The sequence below is a fragment of the Osmerus mordax genome, chromosome 12, assembly GCF_038355195.1.
Source record: "Osmerus mordax isolate fOsmMor3 chromosome 12, fOsmMor3.pri, whole genome shotgun sequence".
NCBI classification, from domain to species: domain Eukaryota; kingdom Metazoa; phylum Chordata; class Actinopteri; order Osmeriformes; family Osmeridae; genus Osmerus; species Osmerus mordax.
The window spans coordinates 11,243,193-11,262,836 of NC_090061.1; the positions used below are offsets into that span (position 1 = coordinate 11,243,193).

Consider the following 19,644-nt stretch of genomic DNA (forward strand, 5'->3'; position numbering starts at 1 on the left):
AAGTAGTGATGACATTGTTCTGAGAATGGCACAACGTCTTTACACATGTCTGGAAACAAGCTGGCTTTGAGAACTTACAGAAAAAATGTGTTATTTTATAATAAATACATTGCCTGTGGTCAATGTGTTCCCCAAAAAGGCAAATTACCCATCTAATCATTAAGGGGCCAAACTTTAAAGTAGTCAGCTAGGCAGAGTTACTACAGTTAGTAGTTACCCGAGTTGACTTTTCTTGGGCAACGGACAAAACTGCTTGGGGTCATGAATTTGTTTGGACTCACAGTAGGCCTACTTCCTCTTAGTGAGCCTAAATTGTTTTACTAATCCATTCTTATAATGGGGGAAGAGACATCTTGTTGTTTGATTCTTCCACACAAATTGTTGACCCATTCGTTTAAAGCTGTTCTGTGAAAGCTTCTGAGAAAAGTGTGATGAATAATTCAACCAGGCCTATCCATTTACGGAAGATCGGTTATCTCAGTTACCATGGTAGAAATGAATGCATTATTTACCAGTTGTGTGAGTCTGACTGTAAGACAGCTTAACTTCCCGTCCTTTTTAGAACTGTTCAAACTGTGAGGATTACACTCTTAGTAATCCATGAGGAAAAAAAGAGTTTGTCTAGGGCTCACGTTTAGCTTCGAATGAGAGAAGGGACAGCGACTGTTCTGGACTATGTAATGTACTACTTGTTTTGCGATGGAGGGGACAGTGGTGGCAGCAGGAGAAGAGAAGCCACAAAAGCGGGTGCGGTTCCGCGTGGCTTCGGGCAATAGTGGCCGAGTGTTGAAGGAGATATTCAAGGATGAAGGGCCTTCTGACTCGTTGGATTCCGACTGCACCAGCAGCTCGGACGCAGACCGTGCTAGCACCCCTTCCACTAGCGGAGATGCTAACGGACACCTGTATGGGTTTCTGGGGTCTGAGCTGGACGACAGTGAGAGCGAGCCGGACGATCTGCTCATGTATGTAGGTGCCTCAAAAGACAGAGTGTTCAGCACTAAGCGTGTCAACATCCTCAGCAAAAATGGGACTGTGAGGGGAGTCAAGCACAAAGTCAGTGCAGGTCAAGTACTGTTTGAGAACCTTCCAAATGATAAAGGAGTAAGTATACTTGGGGATGAAATGGTTTCATACACTGTATGTCTTTGGTGCATTTCATTTTTATTTCCTTTCCCGATTGTTAGATATGATTAATTGTGTATGTTACCATGTAGAAACATGCATATGTTTTGTAACCTGTAGCCTAGGAGTTTTACTATAATATTGGAGAATGTTTCATCATTTTGTGTGAGGTTAAGGCCTTTCATTGATATTTCATGTCTTTTACTGGTACATGTATTCTCATGAGGACATGGACAAATGAACACAAAAGAGTACAAGGTCACCGGACAATTAAAGTTTAATGATGCATTCCGTTAAGTGTTTCGAGAAAGGCTAATCAGGTTACTTAATTCTTAGGACTTCGCTTTCTAGTCTCTTTTCAAGTATATTTATTCTGCAGCAGCAAGTAGCATGAGCTGAAATTATTGTGTGGGTGCATAATATACAGAAATATAGCTCACTATAAAATAGCCTAACGCAGTGACAGAATACAAGATCTTGGCAGGTATCAAGTAGGATTACCTGAGATACTCAAGGGTGCCATCACACAACACTGCAGTGCTGGATTTATACTGAGAAAAACCTATGACTCACATGTCATATGATGGAAGCCTAATGCATTTAAGTTTTGTTATTTTCTTTGACAAGTGAAACATTGTAATTCCTCCCAACAGTCTACCCTGACAGTGGAGTTTGGCAGGATAGTGATATACACCACAAGCTTTCGTGTTGTAAGGACCACTTTTGAGCGTTGTGAGTTGGTCCGAAAGATCTTCCAGAACCACAGGGTCAAGTTTGTGGAGAAGAACATCGCCTTGGACAGTGATTATGGGAAGGACTTAGAGGAACGATGCAAGAGAGTAGGAGAACCTCCCTCATTACCAGTTGTGTTCATCGATGGACACTATCTTGGGGTTAGTGTCTTAATATAGTACTTACCTACCTAATTAAAATGCTCCAGATCGATGAACTTGATCTAATCTTAGAAAACAAGTGGAGTATTGACACCATGACTGACTATGTTGCAGGGTGCTGAGAAAATACTGGATATGAATGAATCAGGAGAACTTCAAGACCTTCTAACAAAGATTGAGGTATTTATATTTACCAATCAACAGTCCACACATGTTTTGTTTGTCCAGATTCTTTAAATTATGTTTTGGTTTGGAAAAATGTCACCAACATATCAGTGAACTGCCATACAAGATTCATATCTAAGGATATGCTGGTCATATGGTTCAGTCAGCTAAATTAGGAATGACTATACAAAACTAATTCAGCGCAAAGGTATAAAATCTGTATACTGCACCACAAAACCCGGTCTTCAAAGCTACCAAGGCTTTGTCTGCAAGAATTTAGTTTTATTCTAATTAGTCTCAAAACCAGCCGACGGCCTGACTGTTGATGTGTTTCTCCAGAGGGTACAGCAGCCCCACACGTGCCAGAGCTGTGGGGGCTTTGCCTTTGTCCCATGCCCGATGTGCCATGGCAGCAAGATGTCTGTGTTCCGCAACTGCTTCACTGACTCCTTCAAAGCCCTCAAGTGCACTTCGTGCAATGAGAACGGCCTGCAACCCTGTCTGAGCTGCAGCCAATGAGGACTTCAAGTGCCTGACCCCAACACCACCCATCCTTCCCCCAGGTCTTCTTTGGCCAAACATCGGCCTGCATCTAAGATCTGGCTCTAGAAAAAACATGGCTTTTTCCTCCATGGGGATTCATTATTATCAATAAAACTGCATTTGTAAGAAAATGTGACTCATTGAACTGGGCTTATCTATGATCAGGCATGCAAAACTTCCAGAGACATTTTCTGCTGTTTTACAAGAACTTCAGTAGACCTATGCTTTTAAACAGTACCTCAGCCCCGGCTGGGCACGATAGAGGACTGAACTGCAATACAATCACTGATATGCGCAACTGTGTAGCGGTGGAGTAAGCTGACCTCCAATGACCGTAACCTTGTTAGATAATTAACAGCAAGGTGTCTCCTTCACCAACCATGCTTCCAACACTAATCCGAGTGCAGTGAGGTGGGAAAAGGAAAGTATATTGTATACATTTTGTGCCAAGCTAGGCCTTTTACCTCAATGTTTGGCCCTAACACATTGTTTTTGAGCAGTCATCATAACATGTAAAGAGATTACCAACCCACAATTATAGCCATAGACAGTAAAGTAAAACATTTTTTTATTTTAATTGTCCTATCAAAAGATGATGCACAGATATTTTGGAGGCATAATTAGTAATGATTTATTAACTGTATTTTGAATAGAACTGATTCACTATATTTTGAATATTATGAATAGAACTGATTTCAATTATACATCGTACCTACATCAAATTTTAACCTAGTTGGGTTACAATTAAATTATTCAATCCAGAGTACTTCAACTGGAACTCATTATCTTCACAGGGTCTTGAAAATGTGTCTGAAATTTCAGATGCTATTCGAGATAAACTGTGGCAGGATACACATGAGTAATTCACTTTCATGTCCATTGTATGCAATCATGACAACCCACTGGATGATGTCATTCATTGGGTCGCATTCAGAGAGAAGGGAATGTCACTGTGGAAGAGATCTCTATGCTGTCATAGCCCTGTACAATGCTGCTTGAACATGATTCTACAAGGCAGCACTGTAAAGAGGCTAAAAGCATAGAGCAAATGTGCGTCGGTTGCTTTTGATTTCAAAAGTATTCACTGCAATGACAACGTGTAGTTGTCCGTGTGCAAACAAAAAGGTACGATTGATGTACAAATGGTTGATGGTTTTGGTGGTCTAGGAAGAGCGGAGGGGGTGGCTTCATGGATTTGAGAACCCAACAAGCCTGTAACGGTATATTGCGCCCCCATCTTGGACAACAGCGGCCAGAAAACATGTATTCAATTGACACAAACGGTACACTGTAATGGACAACGTTGTAAATCACATGTTATTTCGTGAAGAGCGCAGTTTAACGATTTAACTGCATGTGATGTGCAAATTAAGTCTATTCAACGCAGGTGCAAAACAGAAAATGTTGTGATTCATATCTCCAGGTTTAAGAGCGCCCCATCGACACATGGGTATAAAGTCAGACGTAAACTATCACTCATGAATCTGTTGTTAATCAGGCAAACGCAAGTGTGACGAAAGGAGAAAGTGACACATGAAAGAAAACGACAAGATGGGCAGCCGTACAATTGACTTGGGAATGGTATGACGAGAAATGACAGTGGCGCGCTCTAAACACAAAAATGTGTTACACAACATGTAATATTAAAAAACCTGAAACGAAGCATGTCCTTTTTCTTGAGGTTCTCTGCCATGACGAACAATAATTTCAGTCGATTTTGTCTGGAACGGTTCGGGCGCGATGCTGTACGTGATGTTCCTCAACGGTTGGTCAATGCGCAGGCTGGTTGGAAATTACTGTTTTTATTGACGTCAGCGTATACAGCCTCTTATCCTTGCAACGGCACCATCTAACGGCCTACCTGTACAGTTATTTCATATTCACAGAGGAATTTAAAAAACGATGCAGTCTCACCACATCCATCAAACGTTTAACATTTTTCAAATTTATATATATTTTTGTTTATGATTGGCCCAGAAGGGGCCTGTATTTGGTAATGTTTGTCTAAGTGGATTTCCATACATTTACGTCACACCAGTAAACTCAAAACCATTTCTGGTCAATCAGGCCTCATACAAGGATGGTATGAGCTGTACTGGACCAAGGACCAGTCACTTTCTACAGCACTGCACAGGAAATCTCGGGTGGGCTTTAGTGGAAGAAAGTTGAGGCCAAAAAAATGTTTTGGCAAATGGTATAGCCAATAAAACATACATAGAGATGCACAACGCCAATGTCCAAAAGCAAAAAGGCTAAATATGATTTAATAAATTAATTTCAATTTATTTAAAGTCCTTCAGCAGTAGTTACATTATTTTAACAAAAGGGCAATATGACAATCAATAAACACCTTAAAAAAAAAAAAGATATCCACCTCAACTCCCTGCATTACAAAACTAAACACAAGCTCCCATCTTAGAAAGTACTCAGCTTTTCACTCATGACTGAAAGTGCAGACCAGTCTCCTGCACCCTGAATCAGCCTGACAAGCACGGCCATTGAATCCAATGCAGGTTTGACCAGGTTAATGAAGCACAGAAGGTTGACAATGAGAATACACCTGTATGTACATCACCATCTTGGTCTGCGCAGTGAGCATAAGGTACCTACGCCACAAACCACAGATTGATGGGTATTGATGTATACCATACAACTGCAGAGTCAGTGCTAAATCCATTTTCTTTACAGAAAACAGTCTACCAAAAATGTAAGAAAAAATAAAATAAATGAAAACAGGGTTTATCATTTATAATTTTACATCATGTCACATCCCACGACAGAACTACTATTTACACTGGCTAAGAGAGGGAGGAGGGAGAGGGGATTCTCTCTGTGGATGTCCATAGAGTACTTCATCTTTGGAGCCAAACATACTATCTGTCTTCTGCGAACAAGCTACTGATAGCACAAACAGGTGACCATCCTCCTGTTCGGAGGAAGTCAGTGCAGCAACAGCGACTCGAAGAGGGATGTAGCCTACTACTGCATCTGAGAAGGGATGATGCAGCTGTATGGATGATGCAGCTGTATGGATGATGGGAGGTGTTAAGGTAAAGAGAACATTTCCAGGTAATAATTCAGATGCTTCCGAGGACTTGCATGATGACTAGGTTTATCTTACTCGAACATCAATTATTTAAATTTACTTGGTTTTCGAACATCTGTATATGCTATTACTTTGATAGTCTTAACAGTGTCTATAAAGTTCATCATTGAAGCCTTCAAACTGTGAGCTCACTCAAATCTGGTAAATAGGTGGAAAAAAAGAAAAAGCCTTGTTTTCCTTCATCTATGTTATATTCATATACCATGGTATACAATCTCATCACTAAGCTCATAGATACTATTACACACATTTGTAGTCTAATTTTTTGTGCTTGAGCTTTTGCTTTAACAATATATCGTGTGAAATACTTTTTCCACAAACTTCAAAGCTTACCTCAAAATAACTCAGAAGCTTAAAATCTGTGTTTTGTTATAAACATAAAAAGCGTACCACCAGATGGGTTATGATTCTTCACAGCTCGATAGCATTTTGTACTATATGTGTGACTGATACCAATCAGAAAGACCATTATCTGTTTAGTTGTCTTGGTATCTGCTGACTTGACAATTCATGTTGACACATGAACACAAGTCAGCTAAACCAAATAGAAAACGGGGCATTGCCAGCTTAAAACAAAAAACAAATCACACCGAAACAAAGTTGTTTGGAGCCTGAGCTTCCATAAATACACTGACACACCATGTATGTCTCTACTACAGCTCTGCCTTTCTATTTTTTTGTTTTATTGTCTTTCCATAAACCCCCCTGTGACACTGCAGCACATGGCATGGTTCAGTTAAAAGTAAACAGAAAAGGACCACAATACCGTTCCAGCGTGATTTCTGGCTCAGGTGTTTCAGACTATTCTACAGTAAGACTTCTTCTGATGAGTGGGGATAAGAGGATGAATGGGAACCAAGGCGAGGGTAGATGATGCAGGGAATGGGAGGATGAGAGCAGAGGTTTGGCTTGGCCGCTATCCCTCCCCCAACCCTCTACTTCCTTCGTGCTGTGGTGGGACTTTTCTAAGAGCAGATTTTTGTAGCGTTATAGGATCTCCAGATCTACGTGTCGAACTTCTGGGTTACGTTGCTGTGGAGGGAAAAAGGTGTGAGATCAGCCAATCAGACAGCTACAATTATCCTTCTGGGTGAAAGCTTCAAAGCATGGAGGGAGAAGGTCAACTTCTGATCATTATTCAATCTAATGTAGAAACTTGTGCATATCCCAGCGCAGAAATCATCTTTGGATAAAGTTAATGTGTTATTCATGAAACGTTTACATCTCACCAATCACAGCATAAGAACAATCAGGCATGATAAATGTGGCGCCTGAAAACAATCGTCATTTTAAAACCACGCCCCCATGTATTCTCAGTTTAGAGGGCATGCTCCTAGAGTTTACGACATGGAGATACAAAACACTTCCAAGAACAGAATAGAAACTCTAAAGTCACTCTCCATAAAATGATCCCTGCAGTCCCCCAAAAAACTTTTGTGTCTTACGGGTGCATGGAGGTCTAACAGAGCCACTGTCATTGCAGACATTTGATGACTGTCACAGCTCTTGTTTAAATAGGTGACTGATAAACAACTAAGCTATCACATTGCATAACGTTAGCTTACCCATTGTTTTTAATTGTTTAATTTGAATAGCTTGAAATGATGTCACCAGTAGCCTAGCCTAACAAGTTGACTGAGTATCAGTAGTGAGTGCGAGTTGAGAGACTTCAAAAATTACAGCAAGCCCAGTTTTCATACGTTCATTTCGTAAATGAGGGCCACCGTGTGCAAAAGAAATGAATGACGAACCTCTCGCAGATCACACATGTGAACTTAAAAAGTGGTAGCTCCTCCTGACCAGAGGAATGCTGTACCTTGAGCTCTTTCTCCAGACGGTCCACCTCTGCTCCCAGGGTGTCAATGATGTTCTCCCCATGCTTCAGCATGAAGCTCTCCAACTCCTCAGCGGTCTTGACCTGCTGGATCTCCTGTACACCACACACACACACACAATGGGTTTCAGACACAGGGATGAACGCAACTAAATACTATATAACACCGCTGAGAAAAGAAATCTGGTAGGGGGAAAAGCCTCACGGTGAGAATCTGTTCGATGTCCTGCTTCTCCAGGTAAGAGCGTGTCACCACTCTCCCGTCGAAGTCCACCTCTGCCTTGAAGCGCACTTTACTCAGCCCCATGTCCGTGGCCTTCACATCATGGATGGCCCTGGTCACAGAAAAACCAAAGTGACAAGGTTGAAATATCTTTAATTGACACAAGAACCTGGATTAAAGGGTGACCAAATACTGACCAGAATGGCATGTCATATGCCATGTCAAAATAAAAAGGTTTTATCTGAACATAAGTTTGTAATGGATTGAAAATATGTTTTCTGAAAAGTCTCAAAAGAAAATTCATTCCCCCCTAACTCTACCGATCTACATCAAGCTGCTTTGTGATGCATGATGTTCAAAGTACAGACCAACATAGCTTCTGTAACAAGCGTAACAGCTGTGTACTGGAATAAACCTTTGTGCATCGATAGAGATTTCCTGCCTAGCTTGTTATACTGAAGGACATATGGACCTGACGGCAGGGTCATTCTCCAGGAACTCTGTGAGCTTCTGTACGTGCTCGGCCTGAATGGATCTCCCCAGAAGTGCCTCTGTGTTGGTGTAGATGAGGAAGGCCGACACAGCGCCCAGCAAGGTGCCCACGCCCAGCGAGCCCAAGCTGTCGTAGTAGGGGTTACCTGGGAGACGGGTAGCACACGGAGGCAGAGGACAAGACTGGGTAAGATAATCATCCCACTGTGGGCCACGGATTGCAGTTGACGATGCAGCATTGTTCCAGATGTTTATATATTTTTTTTATCATCCGTTTATCTGTGTTGGACAGAGGTGTGTGTATATGTGTGTGTGTGGTTGTGTGTGTACCTGTGAGGGAGGTGAGTCCCATGCAGCTGGCAGCCATGATGACTCCAAGAACAGCAGCAGCATCTTCCAGCAGGACGACGTTAGTGCTGGGGTCTCGACTCTGCATCACTGCCCCACCAAAACCAAACAGATAGTCGACGTCTCAAAAACCAACACACACATACATGTATCAAACACATATCAAAGAGCAACTTCAATTGAGGTATTACGTACCATATTCATAGAAAGAAATTTCATGCTGTTGAGCACTCTTTTTTATTTCGTTGATCGCTACTAGTAGTGTTGCTGAGGAGATAAGAAACAACAAATGAACACTAGATTAAAACATTAATATTATTTCCCGTTCTACTTATTAAAGGGATGCCTAGACTTAAGGGATGGTGGAAAACTATTTTGTAACCTACCTCCTTCCGACACCAAAGATCCAGCTAAAATACAGTATGCCTGAGAGATAAACACAAGGCATCCATTAGAACTAGAAGACAGCATTCCTAAACCACTATTCCGCCGAGCACTCAACATGTGTTGACTTAAAGTGATGCAGGAAGTAGTAGAGATCAGACAGATAGCCACCCACCCAGAGCAGGGATTCAATTTGCTGTGGGTGCAGCAATCCCATGATGCCATGATACCAGGAGAGACCCGCTCCCATCATAAAGATACCCACTCCACTGATGAGTGAGGCAATGTAGCGCATATTGGAGAAACCATATCTGTTCAAATAAAAAAAGTGAGTTTAAGGATGAGATCATAGTGGGATGGAAACAAAAAATTTGACTTGTACATGTGTACGGGGGGATTCAATTAAAGTCCCATTTTAAGGTCAGTTAATTAAGTGAAGACTAAAAGTTGGATTTCAGTTTGAATAAGTCATCCATGGTGGCGTGGTGCTTACGGGTGGACAGCATCAGGATTCCGGACAGACTGGCTGATTCCAAGTGCAAGAAGAGCCTGCAGGAGACATGATCCAAGCGGAATTAATCAACCCTGATGACATACAGATCACCCACAGGACACCATCAGTGATTGCTATCCATCCCAGCCCTACCTATAACAGTGTTCATGGAATATGGATGTAGTTCTTGTCCCCTGAAGGTGAGAGGGTATTGTATCTCACCTGGTTGCAGGTGTCAGCTAGGGAGTGGATGGCTTCTGAGAACATGCTGGCTGATCCAGTGTACACCCAAGCCAGAAGCTTGAAGATAAAATTAAGTCCATTGCTGAGGACAGATAAGAGTACATTCCGGTCAAATGTATCAGAACTTCTGGTATCGAGTTATGAGCAAAAGGAGATGTGTATTTCATTCTGTGGTATACTAATGACTGGATTCAATGGATTTTGAATATGACAAAGGATAAATCCAGCCCTGGGTTTAAACCCATGCTGTTGGTGTGTAGTATATTAAGGAATTCCAAACTTCCTGCAGAACACTGAGCAGGGTGGGTGGGGGTGGGTTTGGGTTTGGACTGGTTGGTCCTCATGTGACCGCACATGCCTGCTAACTCAATACTCAATACTAATCCAATAGCTAAAGACTGGCTCTCGTGAGAACAGACTGCAGCTCATTTAGGTTAGTCTATTCAACTCAAAGTTGCAGGGTTTCATCTGCTGAAAACCGCAAAAACCGAAAAAGCAGCATATGTACCTGGTTTTAATGTGTGACAGATATGTATGCATGTCTCCCATACACCCAGACACCGCTTCAAACTATCTAACAGAACAGTTCAAAACAACGGTGTAATATACCCTGGTACTTACATGCATATTGCCACCATCACTACCTTCCCTGGTCCTTGTGAAAATGTCGCCCTCTTGCCTGATCGAGGCTGCATAGGACAAGGGACAGAAGATGGAAAGATCAAGCCTTCTACTGGTACACTGAGTCAAAGAAGGAATTCCAGCACTGTGCTATATGAGAAATATCCTTGTATAAAACAACAAGAATCCATTGTTGAATCCATGCATAGCCCACTTCAACTGTACACATCTTGCATTGTCCCATCACGGGTCCCTCATATGTGAGATAGGAGCGTGTGAATAAATAGGATCTTTTAGCACAAAAAGTGAAAGAGTATAGAATTCCCCAACACATGCTAGAGAGGTAAGGTACTGTAAAGGTTTATTGACAGCCGGTTAGCATAACACACAGTAGAGACACTATGAATGACAGTCAGGTTGAATGACATTGTCATGTAGATGCAGGGATGCAAAGCTGTATGGGCTCTGCAACCTCAAATGGGGGCAGAGGTCATGTGAGGGTTCTGGGTAACAGCACAACGAAAGACAACCATCTTTCATGCTGTCCAGCCGGCAATAATTGATTTACTTAGGACTGAATTGATTGAAACATGAAAAGTTTTGGTAGATAAAATGTGAAAAATAGCCTTCATCCTACACAAAAACAAGATGTTAACAGGAGAGAAATGAACTATGAAGTTTGTTTGTTTCTAAAAGGAATTATCATCTTCAGGCACATGATTAAGCTCACCTTTGTGTTACCCCAGAAATCTTTGTATTCCTTCAGCAGTTGCTGATTCCGGAAAATATCTAAAGAATAAAAGTAAAAAGGTTAAGAAGTGGTCATTTTAGGCAATTAGTTTGAGACAGTGTCTTAGTTTGAGCCTGTGGATGTCAGTTAACTTTAAAACTCCCTGTTACCAATCAGGTTTCTGTGAAAGCAGGGGAGGAACATTTTCAGCTAGGGTATATCAATGCATCTCCACACCTATTTCATGAGTCAGACTTTGTGTGTCTAAAAAACACACAAAAGCATGTAAACATAGCACACACCCACATATATAATCCCCTTGCATGTCATGTTTTAAACAGCCACTGATTGAACTTGCAGGCTCGGGGATACCTACTTTCTTCGTACTCTCTCTCCACCTCTTTCCTGAGTTTCCTCTCTCTGTCAAGGGCTTCTGGACTTCCCCACACATCTAGAGCTCTGGAAGTCAGATACATGTCTACCTCAGAACAAGGACATCATCGGACTATTGAATAATATTTAATGTACCATCACTTGGACAAGAACTGGTTCAATAAACGTGTTCAGAGGCACAAGGCCAGAAACGTCTTTTAAAAGGAGAAGGGGAGAAGAATGTACTGACTTGGCCTCGACATCTGACCGCAGGAAAACAGTGAACGCCTCTGTGTCATCATGGGGGCTGCGTCTACGGATCTTCCTTAGCTGCTCCAGGTCACTGAAGTCACATCAGATAGAGGAGGGGCCAGTCATTCAAGGAAGGGAAGAGAGAACCAGGAGCCTGATAGAACTCAATGCTGCATACATGGAGAGGTTACTGCCATGCTAGCCAGTCTTAATGTTATAATCACAGCAGTGTGTTCCCTCATTAGCCCCAAGGAAACAGTGCAGAGGTTGTGTGCAGGGTGCAACGTATATTATGAGCAACTTGGGTAGGATGAATACCTAGCAAGACATACGCATTCAACAAAGCACAAACATTGAGAAATACAGTGCTAACCCAAATGTATAGTTCATAACAGATGTATACACTATTTGGAGTATATTTACCTTGGTTTGAGACAGAACTCATTCATGGCTCTGACTGCAGTGATAAAGTTGTTCTGAGTGTACTTAGATCCATAATCCCTCTTCTTCAGAACAGCCCGCACTGACAACATACAGCAGGGCATATAGTAAGTTGAAGCCATATAGAAAAACAAATATCCAGTCCTTCAATGCAACATAGAGCCAAGAAATATGAAGTACAGGTATGGTTCAGAGTTACCTTTCACTTGAATGGTCTCTGCTTTAGTCAGCCTGAGAGGTGCCCCTGAAAATTGATTAGATTAACCATCACTCTTACAAAGGCCAAAATCATAACGGATCATAACGGAACACAGTCAAGACACAGTCATGCTGATGGCCCACTTACCAGAATGACTAAATGCTATTTGATAAATAAGGATGGGTCATTGGTAAGGGGGCACACACGAAAACAGCAGCATTACCATCCAAACTTACTGAAACAAAGTCTCTAGTCAAATGAACTTTTTACAGTCTTGTGTTCAGTCAAAATGTACACAAGCAGGAACATGTCGGTTACCTGTTGGGTCTGAAGAGGGCTGTGCTGCCCCAGCTAACACCTTCTCTGCAGTAGGAGGACTGTCTGGACCTGGTGGTGACGGTGGTCCGTCTTTACTACTGCCGGAGGTAGAGTAGTACTGTACGTGGCCCAAAGTGAGAGAAGCTACGCGATAGTCTGGAAGGCTCAACCACAGACTGTGTATCCCTCCATTCTGCCAGCCTACAAATGCATCAGGGTTATGATCATGTTGTCTCCTCCAAATGACGTTCTTGACACACTATGTGGCTAGCACCAAGCTCAAGATCTCAAACACCAGCAACCAAAATTGTGCCTTTAAGGTGCAAGACTCACCGTAGCATGGTCGGGCAACCCAGGGGGGTCGTTGTGACAGGGGGGATCTGTGATGCAGGTAGACCCTGCAGAAGACTTGCCATGGTCTCTGAGAGAGGCCGGGGAACATCCTCGCACTGGCGGGGCTTAGTAGAGCAATGCTGGAACTTGCTGTGTTATTGTCAAAAGGAAGTAACTTTAGTGTATTGGTTAGTTAGCTAGTTCGTCAGTCATTGGAGTCTGTGCGTCCCATCCACTACTTGGCAGTGGTACTTGGCAACACTTAACATCCTTACAACCTGCCAAGAGTGACCAAACAAGCTAACAAACATAAGCCTTTAGACGCTCGACACAGTCAGAGGTCACAATCAACTGGCAGCTACTTTGTATTCACAGACAAGACATTACGTGTTGGTAGTTATCTAGCTTGCAAGTCAGTTGGTTGACGAGCCGGCTACTCGCAACATCACTGAACTGAAACCTCCAACTGAGGCCATCAGGCATCAGGATTGGAGACGAGCTCCAGCTAGTTTAGCTACATAGATTAGCTATCAAGATAGCTAGCTAGACAGTTATACCGACTTTCTATTTAGGAAAGCAAATTATGAATGAGTAGTCCATAGACCTGGCCATTTAACACTACATTTAATAGTTATAGATACCTTTCTAATGTGATGTTTGCTCGTCATACCTCAGTCCATTTCAAGTTCTGTCAATCCGCTTGCTAACCACTGCTACCATCACTGACAAACATGAAGTGACGCTACTCTCGTGAGAATCTGGACGAGCGTGTGTTCAAGCTACCTCATATCGCGATCATAAACGCCATGTAAATGAAGGTCACATATCATCCAATTAAAACATATTCCGATCCCTCTACTGCGAATAGTTATCAATAAAGGTAAAGCCTTGAGGTTTGTGTTGAGGCATACGTAGATCTAAGTTTTTACACTTATAATTTACAAGTAATGCTATTTACCTGTTACATTGTTGTATTACCTTGCAGAACCTACTGTACTCCACAACCGTAACAAGTCTCTCTTATAATTAATAAGTTAGCGCACATTTAATGAATATATTAAAACGAGATTACAATGCAATACTTGAGAATAAATTCAGATTTATTAAATTAACACAATACAGTTGTGATAAAGCAGTAGTAATAGTAATTGGTGGAAGTGTTCATTGAAGACTTATGATTGTGGTGACATACACTAGGATAGAGAGATCTTAACACCCTATGATGACTTGCAATGACTTGACAACAATGATGATAGATCCTTCCCTTCCATTTAACAATCAATAGAAAATAAACTAGCATAATTGATTAATTAATATGCCCTGCTTTCACACCCACAGTACAGTTGAAGAAAGCAGTTGCTCAATTGGTCCATATAGGTTGTTGTTTAAAAATGAGTCAAAAACATGGAGCACAACAAACATCACTTGAATGAGAGAAAATGGAAGTACAGAGCTTCTCCTTGTACAATGATTCGTCAAGCCGTTGTCATGGGAAGAGGTCCGGTCCCTCTGTCCTGGTATGATGATCTGTACTGGTGCCAGAGGAAGAATGTCAGTAGTAAACATCAGGCTAACGCATCGTCACCAGCTCCTCAGAAGAGGTGGGGTGAATCGCAATAGTCTTGTCAAAATCGGCTTTGGTAGCACCCATCTTCATGGCAACTGCAAAGCCCTGCAGCATCTCGTCACAGCCTATGCCCTGCATATGAAGGCCAACCACCTGGAGAAGACAGATGTCAAAGATAACTCACCGCAGTGCTGCAAAGGCATCTGGTCAAGCCAAGAAGCCAAGGGGGATTCAGACAAGCCAAGTATCAGACAAGCATCTGATTCATATAATCGTTCCTGTAACAGTCCCTTCCTACCTTCTCCTCCTTGCCCTCACACACCAGTTTCATGACACACTGAGTCTTCCTGGTGGTGACTGCATGGTACATGGGGGTGAATGAGGTTGTGTATGTCTTTATATTTTCTTTTCCTCTGATTTTAACAGCTTCCTCTGTAATGTGCAAGACCAAGAGTAAGAACACCACCTTACATTGCAGAAATCCAAGAGACTGTGGTACAAAGTATTTAATGCTGTAATCACCAAACTGTAACTCTTCATACAATCTACCCAACTCAGAGGGGGACATTTTTGTATAAGCCACTAACCACCTGAAGCCATGTTTGGTAAGGGCGCACTCACCTTCCGTGAGTCCCACCGTGCCGATGGGTGGGTGGCTGAACACTACCGTCGGAATGTTGGAGTAGTCCACCTTAGATTCTGTCTGTCCCTCAAACAGTCTGTGTGCCAGCTTCCTGCCCGCAGCAATGGCCACTGCCCGCACGCAACACGACACATCAGAAACAGTTCAAAGGTCCTGAGATACTTTTCTAGCTTTCTAAATGAATCAGCATAGCCGCTACTAGATGATGGCTGGCAGCATACCAGGTGTTAGGAGGGCTTTGCCACACACATCTCCCACAGCGTAGATGCCCTGGCGGTTGGTGTTCTGGTACTCGTCCACCACAATGTGGCCCTTTTCGTCTACATCCACACCCTGCCACACACAACAGACAACTGGTCTTCACAAAGGCATTCACAAGGCATTCTGTTCTATACCACTTTTTGTAGTGTCAAAAGGCGGAAAAGGGGAAGTGCAGATTACGGAAGTGAGGTTAATATAGCGCACTTGCAATGGAAGTCACAGTGGTCTAAACGCATTTGAAACGGGTTGTAAAGCTTAATGCAGAGCACTGTCTGACATAGTACACATAGACAAGAGTGGCAGACTGATCCCCACCATCTGGCTAAGGTTAAGCCCAGCAGTGTTGGGCTCTCGACCAATGGCCCATAGCAGACAGTCCACTTCCTGGATGGTTCCAAGCTTTTCCTCATCGTTCTTCTTCTCTGGATCTTTGGTGACAAGTGTGACCTCCAGACCCTTGTCTGTTTTACTCACAGACTTCACCTATGGGTAGAAAATGAATTATAGATATGAATAGGAGTATCAAATCTTGCATAAACATAATTTGAAAATGTAATATGTATGTGTGTATATTCTCTCTATATATAAAGTGGCCCTTGACATCATGGCAAAACCAAGATTTTACCTGAGTATTCTTCCACAACTCTATGCCAGAGTTCTGCAATTCTTTAGTGCAATTAGAGCTTATCACTGAGTCAAAGTTCCGCAACACCTACAGGGAAAAAATGGTGAAGAGGGTAAGAAAAGTAATTCCTTGGGACAAGTTTATCAAACAAATGAACTAAATACATTTATAGTAATAAATGAACTGTCGGAACGAAAGGAAGACCCTATGTGCCTCCATCTCTCTGAAACGCTCCTTACCCCTGTTTGTCGACAAATGACGGATGTTTTGGAGCCCAGCGTGGAAAGGATGCCTGCCATTTCCACAGCAATATATCCCGCCCCCACAATGACGCTGCGCCTGTTGGGAGACCAGATAGGAACACTCTGAACACAGATTCATGGCTCACAAACATAATATACCATTAATAATATTAATAATTAGTTCATTTAGCAGACACTTTTATCCAAAGCAACATACTGCAGAGGGGGATCTGAATATATGACCTCCTGATTTGCAATGATATACTGTAATTTGACAAAAACTTACTTAGGAAGGCTTTCAATTTCAAAAAAGCCATCACTGGTGATACCAAGACTTGCCCCTGAAAAACAATCAACAAAATTGAGTGAAAAGGGAACAAATGATTGTAACAAATACATACTTACATACTGTATATCTTCAGTAAAGCACAGGCATATAACAAGACAATTTTTTTGTCATTTACCTGGAACTTCCTTGTCACTCAAGACAGAAGGGCACCCTCCAGTGGCTATGAGGATGTGAGGAGCTGTGTATTTCTTCCCGTTAACTTCCACAGTAGGTTCAGGGTCATCAGTGAACCTGGCGTGACCCTGAATTGTCTCAATTTTTGCCTGTAGGGAGGCAACAGCCAACATTATTTTACCAATGCCAAAAATCTTCAATTAGATTTGAAATTAAGAACAGTTACATCGCATAAGTTAACAACATGGCAATGATGATAGTTGATAGTAGATGTATATAAGTCACATTAGGAAAGCCAGGATCAAATACACAATATGAACACCAGAATGAGTGGGTAGAAACTGGTTTGGTCTTACCTTGTCTAGGTTGCTGCGATAAATATGATTCAGCCTATTAATGTATGCGTCCCTTTTAGCTTTTATAGTTCTGCACAAACACACAATATACTATAGAATTAGAAGACAGCACATAGAAGACAAACTTACAACAATCTACCTACACCAATAACATCCTACAACTACTTAATATGACACATTTATTTGCATTATGTTAAAATGTATTTTAAGATCACACTAGTATGAATCTAATTTGTGTGTTTCTTATTTGCTCATAGCAGACAAATAACTTATGAGTGTGCTCGTCAGTCAGAACATATGAACAACTGTCTTCCGGTTTTAACCACTCCTTAACGTTATCATAAACAGTCACTAGAGTTAGCTGTTTTTAGGTGTGGAACCGAGGGCTAGAAGTGAAGCAATAGAGCTGTGTAAGATGAGAAGGGGTATTAAAAGTCAATGGCTATTGTTGCTCAAAGCACACCTAATTTGTGACGCAACAGACTCTTGCAACAGACTGAACAAAAACATTTCCTGGCTTGTGCATACAAGATACACTATATATCTAGGAAGAATGGAAAGTATGTATGAAACACGAGTGTACACACTATAAAAGGTTTACTCACTCCCAGCTGAAATGAGCATGTCCACCTTCAAACCCATAGTCAGCATGATCATGCAAATACTCTGCGTGGACTGCAGCGTTCCACATAACCTGATGAATGGGTGACAAGTCTTGAGTTCAAGATGTTCAGTCCTTTAACAAGGACTTTTTATATCTGTTTTGGACTGCAAGCATTTTTATAAAGTTCAGTTTTACACTATATTTACTGAAACGATACACTCTATATAAAAACTTGTTTAGGTAGCAAAACAAAAATCAATAGGCTATTCTCTAATCAACGCCAGTCATTTCATTTCAAGCAGCACAGTTACTAGTAGGACACAAAGAAAATACCTTCTTAGGTACACAGCCAACATTGACCTGAGAAAGGAAATGACATAATTAGAACAAAAGATGACAAACATGATATTTAACCTTTAAAATAGACTAGGAAGAAATGTAGTACATAAATCACACTGGATTTCTGGGTACGCATCAATGGAATAAACTTTTATTTTTTACATCATCTATTTCTGGCCTGCAAATATTACCCTGGGCAATGCCAGTTTTCCATGCCACTGCTACCTGTTACAAAAATATTATGTGTCAGGAGAATACTAGAGCCCTGAATACGTGCCCAGTGCTTTTAACCACAACATCGCGCTTAATTCTTTTTAAATACTTTCTACAAAAAGAGGATAATCTCGAGGCTTCCCAATGAACTCGCTGTGATCCACACGTGACGGGACATACAGTAGACACTATGCGATGCCATTCCATTGCAACTATTGTATTTGTAACTCAAATACTACAGGCTAAAACCAGGATAACTTTTTACTCACGCAGGTACCTCCGAGTTTCTGACTCTCGATGACGGCCGTGGTTGCTCCGAGCTCCGCTGCCCTCCGCGCACCCGCCAACCCTCCAGATCCACCACCTATCACGAGAAAATCGAATCGGGTTGCTGAGTCTGAGGCCATGCTACGACGAATAACTTTATGTCTGAAAGAAGGTGAGAGAGATAGCGGAAGAATCAAAAGCAGATCTTGTGTCCGGGTAATCTGTTTTATTATTGCCATAACCAGGAAGACCACACACCACCCGACGCTGTGTAGGCGAATGGGAGGGTCATTCCCCAAATGTGAAAGCTAGTGCTTAGTCATTGTGAATTGCAACAATGGTCTGTATATCCCAGAAACAATTTTGACTGTTAGTCACGGTGATACACACCCATAGGCGACAGCAAAAACGAACACAATAATTAATAGTATTAATTGCAGATAACACTATGAAACATACATGTTTTAATTAATCCTCATTAAGCATTACATTTGCTAACTATCCAATCTTTTCCACAACCTTGCAACGAACAATTCTGTTGCTTGTAGTGTTCGTAGTCTACTCAGTAACTCACCTGGTCGTTTTTAGTGTGCACGATATCAACAGTCTACACATTCTGACTGGCAGCAGGAAGGTTTGCAATAAATTAATATTTTTGACAAACATGTTATTATGTGCTGTTCATTTAATCTTTTGATGAAGCATGGGATAGCCGTTACTGTTGTTTGATACTTTTGAAATAGGGCATTTACCGTGCTTGCTAGCCACTACAAATCTGAAACTTCCTGCACCGTTAACTTGTATCCCCTTTCAAAATAAAAGCTCGAATTTCAAAAAGGTTACGTTATTATTTTACTGGAATGGTTGGTGTTTTATTACAATCAATAGCTAGTAGACCGTAACATTTTACGTGCTTTGAAAAGTATGCACCAGATCATGACCAGCAGTT

At 41.7% G+C, this 19,644-nt stretch overlaps 3 protein-coding genes across 6 annotated transcripts; 1 reads left to right on the forward strand and 2 right to left on the reverse strand.

Annotated features, from left to right (window-relative positions):
* The first annotated feature begins 699 nt into the window (after window positions 1–699).
* Window positions 700–2,850, forward strand: grxcr1a (glutaredoxin and cysteine rich domain containing 1 a). The gene is made up of 4 exons (XM_067248316.1): window positions 700–1,104; window positions 1,779–2,018; window positions 2,133–2,198; window positions 2,523–2,850. Exons 1-4 carry the CDS (start codon window positions 700–702, stop codon window positions 2,700–2,702), a joined length of 891 nt encoding a protein of 296 aa, XP_067104417.1. The 3' UTR covers window positions 2,703–2,850.
* Window positions 2,851–4,962: 2,112 nt separating this feature from the next.
* Window positions 4,963–13,840, reverse strand: slc30a9 (solute carrier family 30 member 9). Of its 3 annotated transcripts, none has more exons than XM_067248300.1 (19): window positions 13,786–13,840; window positions 13,116–13,265; window positions 12,783–12,983; window positions 12,465–12,509; window positions 12,248–12,347; window positions 11,823–11,915; window positions 11,577–11,659; window positions 11,201–11,259; window positions 10,471–10,538; window positions 9,829–9,931; window positions 9,607–9,662; window positions 9,289–9,424; window positions 9,116–9,155; window positions 8,925–8,996; window positions 8,712–8,819; window positions 8,362–8,527; window positions 7,872–8,001; window positions 7,649–7,762; window positions 4,963–6,864 (listed from the first exon to the last, which is right to left on the reverse strand). In XM_067248300.1, the coding sequence occupies exons 2-19, from the start codon at window positions 13,222–13,224 to the stop codon at window positions 6,820–6,822; spliced, it is 1,728 nt and encodes a 575-aa protein (XP_067104401.1). In that variant the 5' UTR covers window positions 13,225–13,265; window positions 13,786–13,840; the 3' UTR covers window positions 4,963–6,819. The 3 variants fall into 3 exon arrangements, with proteins under 3 accessions (XP_067104401.1, XP_067104400.1, XP_067104402.1); XM_067248299.1 differs by having other exon boundaries at window positions 13,757–13,832; XM_067248301.1 differs by having other exon boundaries at window positions 13,116–13,261; window positions 13,786–13,815.
* Window positions 13,841–14,195: 355 nt separating this feature from the next.
* Window positions 14,196–19,465, reverse strand: gsr (glutathione reductase). 2 transcript variants are annotated; one of them, XM_067248004.1, is made up of 14 exons: window positions 19,270–19,465; window positions 18,698–18,857; window positions 18,210–18,236; window positions 17,878–17,966; window positions 17,273–17,342; window positions 16,918–17,065; window positions 16,740–16,794; window positions 16,451–16,550; window positions 16,212–16,298; window positions 15,902–16,069; window positions 15,547–15,658; window positions 15,304–15,435; window positions 14,981–15,114; window positions 14,196–14,835 (listed from the first exon to the last, which is right to left on the reverse strand). In XM_067248004.1, exons 1-14 carry the CDS (start codon window positions 19,359–19,361, stop codon window positions 14,686–14,688), a joined length of 1,524 nt encoding a protein of 507 aa, XP_067104105.1. In that variant the 5' UTR covers window positions 19,362–19,465; the 3' UTR covers window positions 14,196–14,685. The 2 variants fall into 2 exon arrangements, with proteins under 2 accessions (XP_067104105.1, XP_067104106.1); XM_067248005.1 differs by lacking the exon at window positions 19,270–19,465 and having other exon boundaries at window positions 18,706–18,832.
* Between the last annotated feature and the right edge of the window lie 179 nt (window positions 19,466–19,644).

Coding starts and splice junctions, on each gene's coding strand:
- grxcr1a (XM_067248316.1), top strand. CDS start 700: ATGGAGGGGACAGTGGTGGCAGCAGGAGAAGAGAAGCCACAAAAGCGG. Junction 2,019..2,132: donor TCGATGGACACTATCTTGGG/GTTAGTGTCTTA, acceptor ACTATGTTGCAG/GGTGCTGAGAAAATACTGGA. Junction 2,199..2,522: donor ACCTTCTAACAAAGATTGAG/GTATTTATATTT, acceptor GTGTTTCTCCAG/AGGGTACAGCAGCCCCACAC.
- slc30a9 (XM_067248300.1), bottom strand. CDS start 13,224: ATGTTCCCCGGCCTCTCTCAGAGACCATGGCAAGTCTTCTGCAGGGTC. Junction 8,997..9,115: donor ATCTTTGGTGTCGGAAGGAG/GTAGGTTACAAA, acceptor TTATCTCCTCAG/CAACACTACTAGTAGCGATC. Junction 8,820..8,924: donor AATTTCTTTCTATGAATATG/GTACGTAATACC, acceptor TTGGTGGGGCAG/TGATGCAGAGTCGAGACCCC.
- gsr (XM_067248004.1), bottom strand. CDS start 19,361: ATGTTTGTCAAAAATATTAATTTATTGCAAACCTTCCTGCTGCCAGTC. Junction 17,343..17,877: donor CATGCTCATTTCAGCTGGGA/GTGAGTAAACCT, acceptor GTGTTTGTGCAG/AACTATAAAAGCTAAAAGGG. Junction 16,551..16,739: donor GAAATTGAAAGCCTTCCTAA/GTAAGTTTTTGT, acceptor GTCTCCCAACAG/GCGCAGCGTCATTGTGGGGG.